Raw genomic sequence first — 14835 nt, forward strand, 5'->3', positions numbered from 1 at the left:
CTAGGGGATGTTGTCTCTTTTACTGATTTTAGTGAATTTGGAGAATTTTCCCCTAAAATGGGCTTTGGAGATGTCTTTAATCTTAGGGCTGGTTCCCCTTCAATAGTAGCACTTGTCATGTGATGAGAGCTGACTTCATACTTAGGGGTGTGACAGTTGGTTCAGTCCGTTGGTTGCCACTGTGATGAGAGGTAAGAGCACAGCCCTTCTGAGAGATTTTTGGCCAAATAACCCTAATTTTAGATTAAAAAATGGGGATAAGTAGATGGATGCCGCCCCCCCAGACTAGGGGATGTTGTCTCTTTTACTGATTTTAGTGAATCTGGAGAATTTTCCCCTAAAATGGGCTTTGGAGATGCCTTTAATCTTAGCGCTGGTTGGCAGGGCTGGATGTAAGTCTAGTTGGGAGACACAGAGCCAGGGTTTGGCAGCGACTGTATGCAGGGCACTTTTTCCCACTGGAAATCCCCATAAAAAGATAACATTTGCTGCATCATAAAATACTTTCTTTTTGTTCCCAGAATTGACAGGCTCCACAGAATTGTGCCCCTCTGTCCCCAGGTACCTGCCCTGCCCTTATATACCAACCTTATCATGTCACTGACTGTAATGGAATAAATACCAGGACTTTGGCCTCTGTCTTTTATATCCTTGCCCCGCATTAATTGCTTCCTATGGCAGAGGGGCAATTACCAACACTGGGCAGTATTGCTTGTATAGTTCTACCTTCTGCCTAGGGGCAATCATGCCCAGTGTTGATAAATGAGCCCAACTGTAATTTCCCTTTCTGCCTCCAACAGGCACTTATACTTATTATGCCCCTTAGAGGAATGATCAAAGCGAAATACTGATTTGTTGCTACTAGCAACTTCACTTTTGTCTGTGGTTCATAAATATAAAATATTAACTGGTTGCTATAGCCATTAGCCCCAGCAACATGAAACCAAGCTTTATTGTCTGGCAAAATATTGTTAATGTGAGAATGGTTTCTTCCTGAGAGAATAGCACCAATGCACTATAGATTGGGCCCCATGTCCTGTCCTCATTTCAACTGTACCAACACTCACTTACTGTATGGTATGAACTGAGCTCTAAGGCTTTCATGTTACAGGAACAACTGGAAGAGCTGGAGAGGATTTATAATTCCCTGTGCAGCAAAGCGACTCTGTGTCCAGTAGGTGCCATTATTATTAACACTAAGGTAAGTGACCAAAATGTAAAGTGCAGCAAGAGGATTAACCCACTAAGGTAAGTGACCAAAATGTAAAGTGCAGCAAGAGCACAGAAGATTTACCTGCGCCCTTACCGAAATACCAACCCACACTGACACACTCACCCACCTACTGACACGCACCCACACCATCACAACCACCCCTTCACCGTCACACCCCCCCCACCCCTTCACCGTCACCCCACCCTCCCACCCCTTCACCGCCACACCCACCCTCCCACCCCTTCACTGTCACACTTGCCAGAATGTATTAGATATGATCTTGAGAGGCAAAGGGTAATAAGGTATAATTAATTCTTTTGCCCCAAGATTTGGCCATTCTGGCCTATATGGGAAAGATATCCATAACCACTTAGCAGTGCTTCAAGCAAAGTCTCTTCAATAATTTTTGTAGTTAAAGATAGTAGATAAAACAGACAGATATGTGGCAAGCTTGTTAACACTGCTGCAGGGTAAATAAACTATTGGATTATACTTCTGTAAGGCCAGCTTTAGAATTACATTTTATCGGTCATTCATTTCTTCTTCTTTATTACTTAAAGTTTTGTCCTGATTAGAAATTAAATCGGAGAATCTGAGTGCTGGGGTCCTGTCTACCCTAATAAACTAGACAATGGTGTGAATTACCAAAGATAAATAGGAAAGGTTCAGAGTAGGAAGCCAAGCCTCAGAATGATTCTTTGTGGCAGCCTGGCATTACTGACCCTAGAAACCAGACAGATGCAGAAAAGTTAAAACTGATGCAGCAACCAAACCATGTATTACACATGGAAAACAAGTCAAATATTACTGCTATATAGTCAGATGGCCTAATTCAAAAAGTTGCGGCCAACCACCTTTGATTGGAATACTCATGACTCAAAAAGTGGGACAGGAAAAATAAAAATATACATAAACGTTCCTTTTAAAAATTTTAATATTTTATCATATTTATCTACATATTTAATAAGGGTGGGGTGCTGCTGTATTCATTTTAACATCTGTAAAATAAATTCTAAAGCAGTGGTTTCCAAAACTTAAAGTAAGCTTACTGTGATCACTTGAAAATTTATAGGGACCTCTATAAAATCCAATTAGAGGGGTTGCTGCCTAGAAAATTGCATTTTTACATAATCCAATACCTTTAGCCTTGTAAGGCCAGGAAAGTCTGTTGTAAAAAAGATTTGGGTTGAATACTTATTAGCTCTTCAAGATAACCCTGAAAGTACATCTAGGAGGAGATCTTAGGTAATAACCGCTTTGCTGCCCTAGAAGGTCTTGAAACTACAACTGTTATAGCATGGTTTTCATGCAACTGTTAAACTTTATTAGCTGGGAAGGGGGACTGAACAAATTGAATATTTCCTAGTAAAAGGGGATTTAAGAGAAGTAGTGATTCTTTCCTGTTCACTACTTGAAAGCTGGTACAAGGAATTTAAGCTGTTTCTAGCTTTTGACATCTTAAAAAGGTAAACCTTTTATTTCAGCCCTAATTGCTTACAGTTTCAGACTGCACAATTTCCATTAGCAGGTAAAGTTCTTACATGGAGTCAGAAAAACACTATGCATTAATAATCACAGTGGCTTTTATTATAAAACTGCACAAAATAACGCATAATGGTACAAGACTACACAAAATAAGAGGTGCATTTGTAGCAGAGGAAATATCGTAACTGCTAGCATATGGCTTAAAAAAACCACTGCAGTAACAAATTAAATTACATTGTTATCAGCCAGGTACAAAATGATAGCAGGAGAAAACATGGTCAAAATATTTTTTCTAGCACATAGGTTGCTTGCATTCTCCACAAGTCTGCAACTGAGAAAAAGTGAAGAGGTACAAATTTAGATGCAAGTGTTTAAAAAAAATGTAGGCAACAGGCTTTCCAGTATTGCTTTCATCATTGCCAAATAGTACAAGGATAAAAGGGCAGAAGGGTGTCTACAATATGTTCATCAGCCCATAACTTCAGAATTTGCATACTTCATAGCAGCATTATATTCACAGAATCCTCACTAACTACAAAAGGAACAGGGAAATCTGTGAAGGCAGTTAACAAACCACTTCATCAGTGGCCTTTGAAAACAGGGTATATGCAATACGGCCCATGGAGTAACAAACAAAAACGCTGGTATGAAATACCGCTAAGATGAACAATTAACCAAAGACAAGTTTATTTCTTTGCACTAGTATAGGCTTTTTAATTTGCATCTTTTTTTGGCCATTTTAATAAATCTCCATTTCATACACACGTGCGCAACAGAGGTTCAAATGATATAAAATGAGCAGTATTCTCTTTTGCTTAAGCATTCGACAAACTGAACAGAAATGTCACTATTTTGTAAACACGCGTAAGGAGAAAATATGAAGGTAAATTTCAGAGAGGACATAACCAGTGTTGGCCAAGGAATTTATCTCCTGTATCTGCCCCTATCTCCTCTGTCCCCCCTTTCCCTATCACGCATCCTCTCTCTCTCACGATCTCTATCACGATCACGGCCCCTGTCTCGACGGTTGTCTCTGGGACGTTCCCGCTCTCTTTCACGCTCTCTAGGTCGGCTTCTTCTTCCGCTCACCACAGCTTGCGTTCGCCGAAGGAAATCATCCACTCTCATATCATAATCATGCTTTTAGAATTACAAAAATAAAGAAGTTAGATCAACACAGACAAGCAGTATACAATACTAAAAAAGCACATTAGGAAATGGAGCTTATGCTATTCAATCCATTTATAATGCAGCAGGACTCCTCCTCACAAATTGCACGTGCCTCTCCTAGTTCTTACCACGTATCATGCAAATTTAATTTGGACATATGCTGTCTGAAAATCCAAGAAATTCAGCTTCTCTTCACTTCCTCAATTGCTAAAGCACCATGCAAACACAATGCATCGGCAAATTTAAAATATAAAACAGGACACAACATCTGCAATCCAATAGGATCATAGAATGGTTTGTTGAAACCCAGACCCAATCTGGCATACAAATGAATCCAGAAGTTTGGGTAAATCAATTAGGGGACTATGAGGATCATTCAAAATCTTAAACTTGTTTTTCTTCAAGTAGCTCATGGTGGCCAGCATGCAAGTAGGTTTTGCCCTGCCATTTCTTAATGACACTGCTGACAATGGACTTTATGAACTGCAAGTGTATCATTTTTTTTTTCTTTAGTTGTTGCATAGTTGACTGAAAGCCCCCAAAAGTTTACATTGTCAAGGGATTTGGTCAACGGGTCACAGCCAAACTTTACTAAGTTGTTGCTTGACTACAAATCCCAGAATAATGTACCATATAATGAAGGCTGAGGCCTGCTGGGGGCCGTAGTCCAACAATATCAAGGATGTATTCTTAAAGTAATATTGCACAATCAAACTTTTCCTAAATCATTTTAGAAACAGCCAGCCACTGTTTTAAAATGCAAAAAATCCTTAAATGAAAATCTGATCTGTGTAAATTTGACTCCCTGTTCTTTCTTCCTGCAATTGGAGTTGGAAGCATTATGCAGTTTTCCAGCACTGAACAAACCAGTCCTATTACCATGTCTGATTCAAGTGTCATTTAATGAAGGAAAAAAATTACAATTATCTATATGGAAAACAACAAGATGACTACTATAGTGCTGAGAATCAGCACTCATTGGTCAGTTCTCTTGCACTTAAAATGAGGGAGTGTGTTACGGTTGGGTTTACAACCCCCTTTATGCCCAATTAAACTAATTAGTGTCAGACACCTTGCAAAAAGTAAAATCCAAACCTGTACACATGCCATATGTTTTGATGTTTGTGAAATTTAAAAATGTGCATTATCATTTGCAACTATGTTGGTTAACACAAGATTCCTGCAGTCGTTGTTTACTGATCTTCAATTATAAAAATTTAAATATTTCATTTGGCAAGGAGTACCCAAATTATTGCAATCAACTTTACATGCCTACACAGTCAGACAGTAAGGTCAGAACTGCCAGACCAAATTTGGCCACAGCAACAATTTTAATTTTTAATTTTACAATTCTAAGGTAGAGTTGAAGGGTCTTTGCTCTCCAAAACAGTGTGGGCACTTGCAGCAATTCTACAATATCAGAATGAAGTGCGGAGTGCACTTTGCACACTCTCTGATCGTTGTAAATGACTGCTAATCTGTAACTGGTATAGAACTTTTGTTCCAACCAAATATAACAAAAGAACTAGTGTTCTTAGAAACCTAGAAGTATAATTTAATCGTTGCTATTAGTATTTAGAGTTTGAGCTCTACAGGGCTATCAACTTTGGGATTGATTATGCCAAGGCTTCTCAAAAACAAAAGCCTATTGCTCTTACTTACTACCTGCCCATTTTGTTGCTGACTAACAGATGTTAGAAAGCAAAAAAGAGGAAGTAGTGTTCTGGCTTTTAGACACCCACTCACTCCAGCCTTTATAGATGACATTTTTGGCTTACTCTATTAGAAATATTTTGTATTTTGCATAGCCTATTTACCCAGTTTTATTTTTACACTGAACTGTTCCTTTTATTCCTAAAATGGCTAAAAGTTGTTTAAAATCTCACCAGCAGCTAGCCTCTACCATATTTATATCAAACACTGAAAACAAATGCAACATTAAAAAAAAAAAAAATTATAACTGAACTTACAACCCGTTTATCCCGATATCTTGCATCATGTTGAACCGGATGATGACCTGAGAACTGTGGGTGTGCTTGAGGTGGCGGTGCATGATGTTGATAGTATGGATGATGAGGAGCCTGCTCCATTGCCGGATACGGTGGCTTTAAACAAAAAAGAAAAAAAAAAAAAAGTTTTTTTTGAAAATCAGATAATGATAAAGATAAAGAAATAGAAAAATGTATATTGGCGATTATTATTTGTGGGCCAGTTCGCTATTCTGTTGTAAAAGATGAGACCTGATGAAATTAGCCCTTGGTAAATTAGCTTTGCTAGTCTTGCAAAAAATACACAAATGAAGTAATGCAGCAATGTTTTGTAACAGGACCACATTTTCTCATACTCAACGGGGCAAAATTCATTGTTGAACATGAATGCAATGAATAGGGCTTGTGCTGAGCATATCTTTGCCTGTTATTTCTTAACCTAAACAGGACAAACAGGAAAACGGATACTAGCCCATGTTTGGCTCTTGGCAGAAAACTAGATTTCCACTGCACAGATATATTACAGGTTTTGTATACATTCACATACATACATACATACATACACACAAACACACTCTGCATAATGGATTGGACAAAACAGTCAGAAAATTGTTTGCAGCCACCATTTCCCAAAACATTACTTGTGTGTCACATTCTGTGGCTGCAAATAAAAGGATACAATACTCTATAACATGTATATTACTTATTGTATAGCGCTGCAGAATATGTTGGCAATTTATAAAAACATAATATTGTGTGTGGCTCTTCAACATGCTATACTGGACAAATAGAAATAAATGCATGCCATACCTGAACAGTTTTCGCCAGTAAATTCAGATTACCTTGCTTTGAGCTAACAAGACACTGCTGTAGTAGTCCCGCAATCCCAAAATATATGCATACCAAGCCACTAAAGTAACATTTAGTTTAGATAGTGAGCAAGTAAACTATAAAACATGTAAAGTGTGCAATGCACACGTGGATCTATAACTGCATGCATGCATATCTGTACTTCAAAGTTCAAAATAACGAATTTGTTTGTATCATTACACAGGTTACACACATTTGTTATGGGCACAGTCAAAAATGGGAATTTAATTCATGCTCATATCTGGACAACTGACCAAATAGGACAGTAAATAACAAGCTTTCCGCAACTCAATATTGCTACATTTGAAGCTGTCTCTGATCCTTAAAGGAACAGTAACACCAAAAAATGAAAGTGTATAAAAGTAATAAGAATAAAATATACTGCTGCCCTGCACTGGTACAACTGGTGTGTTTGCCCCAGAAATTTATATAAACAAAGCTGCTGTTTAGCCATGGGGGCAGCCATTCAAAGGAGAAAAGGCACAGGCACAAAGGAGATAACAGATAAAACACTATTGTATTCTACAGAACTTATCTGTTATCTGCTATGTAACCTGTGCCGTTTCTCCTTTTTTCCAGCTTGAATGGCTGCCCCCGGGGCTACACAGCAGCTTGTTTATATAAACTATAGTAGTGTTACTGTAGCAAACACACAACTTTTACCAGTGCAGAGCAACAGTACATTATATTTTAATTACTTTAAAAAACTTTATTTTTTGGTGTTACTGTTCCTTTAAATGTCTTTTTCTACTCCTCCCTAGGTATGTCAGTGAAGTCTGTCCAGAACTGAATGAAGAGGGCCCCATTCATGCAGGTCATTGATCCAACTGGCATAATTCAGTCTATTAGCTTAACAGTATGCAATGGAAACTAAAAAGGAAGAGGCATGCAGAGACCTCACTAGTTTGGGCAAGGTCCACTGACACAAGAAGAGTCAGCAACTCTTCAGCTAAGGGGAAGAATCTGAAGCTAAGTGCAGAGAAATACAACACCAAAAGGTACCAAGCAAAATATCTTAAAAAAAAATTGGGAAAAGCTTTTTAATGACATGGGTTTCAATGTTCACAAGACTAATATGAAAATCACAAAAAATATATATAATATATACCAACCATTCCTTGCCATGGTGGAGGTGGGCCCATATTATGAAATTCCCTTACATAATCATTGTAAGACTGAAAGAAGAAAAAAAAACAAAAAAACAAATATTGTGACATTTACCTAACAGATTTGCAATTAAAATGGGTTCAGGCCTGTATAGAAATTTGTACAGGAGGAAGGTTAAGGTGTTTAAGAGCCACGGAAGACAAAAAACATGTTTGAAGGTAGTAATTTATCTTAACATACCCCATTTAAAAATACATCTCTTCGAACACCAGTGAATCTTCTGCAAAAAAAAAAGGAAAGTAAATGAGTAACTTGCTATACTTTAATTACAAACAAATACAGACCATAAGAATTAGAATATTTTACCTGTCTACTTCTTGGTAACGTGGATCCTTGACAAAACCTGTTTAAATTAAAAAAAAAATAAAATGAACAAATGACTGTATATATGTGAATATATATAGTAAATGCACTTGGGTCTTGGGCCTAGTGGGACCAAAGCATCAATTTTCAAGAAGTCAGAATTTGTTGTTTACTATCTATTTAACATCATATGCATGTGCCTGCCATAGAAGAACAAACTTCCATTTTAGCTAAAACTAATAAAAATTTAGTTTACAACAATTTGAAGACACAAACCGAGTTAAAATATAAATGGCTGTGTAGTTGTAGTATGCATATATTAAGAAAAGTACCTGTACATTAAAGGACATCCTATAATATAAATCTGAATAATCTCTTAAAGCAACAGAAAAAGCAAAAAAAAAAAAAAAAAAATCTTCGTCCATGGCAACTAAACATGTACAGGAAATCAGCACATCCAATATCAACGTTTATAGCCTTTTGCAAAAAACAGAACTATGAATGCTTGAATATTCTATTTGCCGAGATATTACTACAGTTACAGGTATGACATCTGTTATCCAGAAACCCGCTATCCAAAAAACAAAACATTATGGGAAGGCCATCTCCCAGTCCAATTTAACCATACCATTTTTTTATGATCTCTAACAAGTCAGTACCTAGTACTTGATTCCAGCTAAGTGATAATTAATCCACAATGGAAGCAAAAAAAAAAAAAAAAAAATAATCCAGTTGGGTTTATTTAATGTTTACATTTTTTTAAGTAGACTTATGTTACGGTGGTCAAAAAAACAAAGACCTCTTCTTATCGGGAAAATCCCAGGTCCCAAGCATTCTGGATAATAGGTCCCATACCGGTATTTCCTGCTTGTTTAATTATATAAAAACCTGTTGCTAGTACGTACAGTACAATACCCCACATCAATAATTTATACTTGAATTGTTCTTTAAAAACAGATATTGACCTGGGCGCTGGTGGAACTCAGGAGGATAGTCAATTCTTGGTTTCTTTCTGTTATGAATATCGTACTCTTCTGGTCGACGCCTACACAAATTAAATGTTACAGATTAAACAGAAAACTTGCAGTTTATCCAAGGCCAGTCTGAGGTACAATAACCTTGTAGCCAGACGTAAACTGTTTTACTACTCTGTATTATGGAGTGCAAGATTTAACATTGAAATAGCTAGTAGAATGTTATCAAAAGCTGAACCAGTTGAAGATGGCTTTTCATAAAATAAACATATTTTCTTAGCCCATAACATGCCATTCACCATAAAATCCTTGCTAATAAAATATAGTGCAACTGGACTTGCTTAGTAATCATGGAAGACTTCACTACTCATCTGAGCAGCTTCTTCAGTTGAATAAAAGTACCATTCTTTAGACACTTGAGATTTTCAGATTCCAGGTTTAAATGTCTAATGGATAAAGTAATTTTCTCACATACATTGCCAAGATTTATTTCTAGTAGTGAACTTATCTGTGTGGCTTTACCATAATAAAGTTTGAGGCTTGGGAGATGGATATAAGCTTCACTGAGGACTTAATGACTGGCTTAAATTTGATACAACAGTTCTAAACTTTGCACATCAAGTAGAAGCTATGCATAACACAATCAAACACAATGCCTCTTAAGTATATGGATGGAAATAATTATGCCAACAAAAAAGCAAACCTAGTAATGATTATGTATCTGCAGCTCTGGAACAATTGCTATATAGCACAACATTTTATTTTCTCCACATATAAAGTTAAAGGGGATCTATATCTGTGGGTGTGATGTGCATTTACTTCCAACAACATCCATGATATCTCATTAAATGTATTTTATAGTGAACAATGTACCCTCTATTGCAAAATAAGGATATTCTATGGAACTCCATGGTGACTACTTATACCCTCATATTTTTCAACAGGTGGTACATTAATATAATACACAAGTTTGTGAGTCATGTGACAGAAACTACATCACTACACACTATTTATATTTGACGATCACCAAATCACTGTTTATAAGGATATAATTTACAGTATGCAGGGTATTATAATTAATATTCTAATCAATAAATAATATTGTGTATTATAATGTATTATTCATTTTGCATCAGTGAATTTTATGACTGTTAATAACATGAGTGCCCTCAGACAGAGGCACCCATACTTAATAAACACTCAAAATATACAAAGGCTACAAATTGAGTTAAATTTTCATAAAATTACATTTAATTAGATAAAAATATGATGTAGGTAAAAAAAAGAAGAAAAATCACAAGATCAGCCCGTGGCAGATCCTTTAAATTAAGAAAAAAAAAATCACTTTAAAGGCGAAAAAGGCTCTAAAATGCTTGTACTCGTCTTAGCATGGTACACAGAATAATTCACAGAAAAACGAAACCATTTTTAGTACCTTACCCGAATACTAGGCAAACTTACTCACAGCTTAATATTCCCACACACTAGAACTAACCTTTTTTCCCCACTGAGCAAGAAGCAAATCAGTTGCACATTTAGCAAAAAAAAATAAAAGCTGGTTTAAAAAGGAAACATACCGCTTTCTTGTAGTTTTGAGTGCAATAACGACCGGTATAAAATATAGCAACAGTTCATAAAGTAGTCCACTAACGATTTTAAGCTGTTAGCCGCATATTTAAGTATATTTTGCAGTCCATTGCAAAACCGGAGTAAAAATCACTTGTAATAAATAGTGTAAAGGAAACCTCTTAGCTTACTTCTTTGTATTCAGTCCATTTAAAGCAATAAAAAAAAATCAAAATGAAATAAGGGGCTCAGGTTTCCTCCTACCTAGACGTTGGTGTCCTTTTTTGATGACAGTATTAAGGGCTCTGGAGCTTGCTCTCTACCTACCATTGTTTTACCCAAGTTGTACAGTATCAAACCAACACAGTCTTTAGAAGAAACCTGTACAAATTATCTCAATGTAATTAGCCTACACAGGAAGGGGTGATTGGCTGAAGGGCTTTTAAACATCAGTTCTTTGAAAGCCTTCTCCAATTCTGAAACAAGTAACACCCTTTTTTCCTGGAATATGGTGTTTAGTTCATAAAGATGGGGAAAAAAACAACATGTCGATCCACTACAATATTTTATAGTCCACAGGCACTGCCAGCATCTCTGGAAGGGATGTACAGACACAGCAACAGCCCCACTTTCTGGTTTGTTGCCGGGTCTCCAAGCGCAAAATGCTCCCCTTTGAACAGAACCTAAAGTGGTTTCAGGAGCTCAGCAAGATGTATTCACTGTGGTATTTTTATAGAGAACATTTCTGAAATCTGCTTCTAAAAACATCATGGTGAAGCCATATGGAAATAGTCCCAACAAGGCTCCTCTTGAAAACAAAGCAACATTTCTAAGCTTTATCTCCTCAAGAGGAGTTGACATCTTCTGCAACACCATTATTGATCCTTTATAAAAGTCCCAAATCTGATAAAGGTTATCCAGGGTTATACCTGAAAGAAAAGGCTTTTAACAAAAAATTAACATACTTTCCTTTTGAAAGATGTGTATATATGGAAATTTCATTCTGTCTACATATTAAGCATAGTTTTCTGCCTTGATTTTATTTCTCTTTATTACAGAGATCTATTCTATACTGTTCTAAATCTGTGCCTCTCCATTGTAAATGTTCCCTTAAGTAACCATTCGTCGAGCTGGATAGAGGAAAAAGAAAAACGGGGATGGGGGAGTGAGAAAAGGACAAAAATGGGACCAAAATGAAATCCTCAATAAAGCCACAATCTCCTCCATGCAGCTTGATATGAGGATTTTTGCTCTTCATAATGCCATGGCAAAAATGCGTGCTGTGGTGTCCATCATGTTACTCCAGCACAAGTGCCTATTATCAGTCCAAAGAACGTTTCTAACCTTCCCACTTCTCGTGTTGCCTCACGACGAGATGGTCTTCCTCGTGATCTGGGTTGTGAATGCATTCGTCTCTTATGCCTCATTTTATGAATGACTTGATACAAGTCAATAGAATCATCCGCTGGGAATAGAAGGCAGAGCTGGGTTCCACAATCAGGTTCTATTTCCTGAAAACAGCAATCAATTTAAACAAAAACAAAATATACATTTGATTACAAGAATTTCTTGATGGATTTTTTACCCTCCCTCTAGAACAGTGGCAAAGCTAAAGGCCCATTTAGCATAAGCACTGGCATCCTTTAGGAAACATAAGCCTGGAGGGGAAGTCCATGCCTATTTCAAGTAGCAGCAGAAATAAGCATAGGGCTGCTGGTCTTACAACTCAAGCCACCAAGGCAACATAAACCTCAATAGTGTCTCTCAGTCCCTAGTCCTGACTAACCGCAGATCTACAAGTTGCTCACAAGTCAAACACCTTTAGTCAGTGAATAGCACAGCAGGCTTGAAAGCATTATCAGAGAAAAGACAATGCATAGGAGATGTTCAGCGAAACATCCTTATAAGCATGATTAAAGTTCCCTTTAATATAGAATTCCTTATCAGCATATGGACAGCAATCAAGATGTGTCTGAAATGTAGACTTTATGTAGACTTATGTAGACTTGTCTGAAATGTAGCTTTAATTTAAAAAAAATAGGAACTTCGGGCGATTTCGGAAAACCAGAAAGCCGCGTATGTTATCCAACCGCTGATTTAGTCAGGGAGATTGGTCGCCCACAATAGTGAAGATTTATTGGGGGGCAACTAATCTCCCCATGTGCCACTGCTCTTACTTGCACTTACAGCTCTCTGGATCTTATGTTAAGGAGTTTTAAAGGTTTTTTTGTGTGAAATTTGCATTAAATGTAATTGTTAAATTATGAGGGAACTTCTCATGGAACAGCTTGTCAATTACGTATCAATTACTTTTGGCCCACTGAAAATAAGAGGGCTACATTTACCAATAAAATGTGCCCCTAACATAGGCTTATATAACCCTGTATAAAAGATCTTAATTTTCCCAATAATTGCAAAAAAAATAAACAGCATAATTGGCATACTTTGAAACTTGCAAAAAGTAGTCATTTTTTGCTAGGATTTGCAGTATAAAGTGAGTGTCACAGGTGACATTTTAGTTCAAAGAAGAAAAAAAAAGTCTAACCTGACCATCTCGTCCAATCTTTACAGGTTTATGTTCATTCCAAGGGTTGGTTAGATGAACACATTTAGTGAATGGTAGTTCTCTCCTAGAAACATAAAAATTTATAAGTTACACAGAAAATAAAAACCCTAATGTAGCCAAATTATGCAAGAACAAACAAATATGTTGTGTCCTGTGAGCTGATTAAAGATTTTTACCACAAATGCCACATCATTTATACATTAACATGAATCGTATTAATGTCACTGACAACAATAAGAATTTCTCCCAGGCCAACTTTACAATTGTACAAAAATAATGCTTTTGGAATGATTTATGCATGTTGATTGACACTGTTTGCAGAACAAGGATTTTTTTTGTTTTGCCGCCTAGGGAAGTGACAAAACAACCTTTGTGAAAATTGCCCAGAAAGTAAATAAATAAATAATAATATTAATAAAGTAGAAAATAATGAAAGACTAGTTCTCCATGGCTGGCTTACATGGAAATAATTCACAAATTTATAAAATGTAAGTATGATTTACATATCACTGACAGAAAGTAAGGCACACTTATTTGTATACAGTATAACCATCTTTGATTAAAAAGGTTTAAAATTAAGGAAAAGTTAAAATCAGAGTATGTATTTCACTGTATTACATGAAATAGGGACAAATCCTACAAAAAAAATGCTCAAAAGAGCACACAATCAATAATATAATATAAACAATAAACAAAAGTGATCCTTCTGCTACACACTGCTACTCAAAGGAAATATAAAAAGATCACTGAAATTATTAGCACACATTCGCTCATAAAACCCAAAATTCTATGTGTCAAGTCTTGAATGGCAAAGCTCCAAATATTTTATAAAGTAGCAAAACAAATTTAGTACAAATGCAGAGGGGTATATAATATATATATATATATAAAAAAAAAAAAAAAACAAAGTACATAATATATTACTACATGATTTCTGAAGCTAGAAGCTATTAGGCTTAAAGACAAACTTCTTGCAAGACATTTATCAAAAGACAAACATAGTAACATAGTAAGTTAGGTTGAAAAAAGACATGTCCATCACATTCAACCATAATGCCTATATATAACCTGCCTAACTTCTAGTTGATCCAGAGGAAGGCAAAAAAAACCCCATCTGAAGCCTCTCTAATTTGCTGCAGAGGAGAAAAAATTCCTTCCCGACTCCAAGATGGCAATAGGACCAGTCCCTGGATCAACTTGTTCTAAGAGCTATCTCCCATAACCCTGTATTCTTTCACTTGCTAAGAATCCATACAGCCCCTTCTTAAAGCTATATAATGTATCAGCCAGTATGACTGATTCAGGGAGGGAATTCCACAACTTCAACTGCAACAAATGCTGCATACCTGCAAATCCAATCTATTTTGAAGACTCCACCAAGCATCTTTGCATTCATTCCAGCAGGCAGCACCCAATGAATAGGGGACCCACCATGATGTGACTCAGAGGACAGCCTAGCGAATCCTGAAAAAAACATGCAGCAGTGTTAGAGGTGCACTGCACTTTGCAAGATGAATGTACAAAAATGCTATG

General features: G+C 36.5%; 1 protein-coding gene across 5 annotated transcripts in view; it reads right to left on the reverse strand.

Moving 5' to 3' along the window:
• Positions 1-2778: 2778 nt before the first annotated feature.
• Positions 2779-14835, reverse strand: part of ythdc1 (YTH domain containing 1) — a 28279-nt gene continuing 16222 nt past the window's right edge. For 4 of the 5 annotated variants that reach the window (XM_012960472.2, XM_012960461.2, XM_012960459.2 and 1 more), the window contains 9 exon segments: positions 14649-14766; positions 13282-13366; positions 12081-12247; positions 9162-9241; positions 8200-8236; positions 8074-8113; positions 7839-7901; positions 5839-5973; positions 2779-3838 (listed from right to left, as the gene is read on the reverse strand). In XM_012960472.2, the coding sequence (XP_012815926.1) occupies positions 3623-3838; positions 5839-5973; positions 7839-7901; positions 8074-8113; positions 8200-8236; positions 9162-9241; positions 12081-12247; positions 13282-13366; positions 14649-14766 (941 nt within the window). In that variant the 3' untranslated portion in view covers positions 2779-3622. 5 annotated transcript variants of the gene reach the window in all.

The sequence above is a fragment of the Xenopus tropicalis genome, chromosome 1 (assembly GCF_000004195.4).
Source record: "Xenopus tropicalis strain Nigerian chromosome 1, UCB_Xtro_10.0, whole genome shotgun sequence".
Lineage (NCBI taxonomy): Eukaryota > Metazoa > Chordata > Amphibia > Anura > Pipidae > Xenopus > Xenopus tropicalis.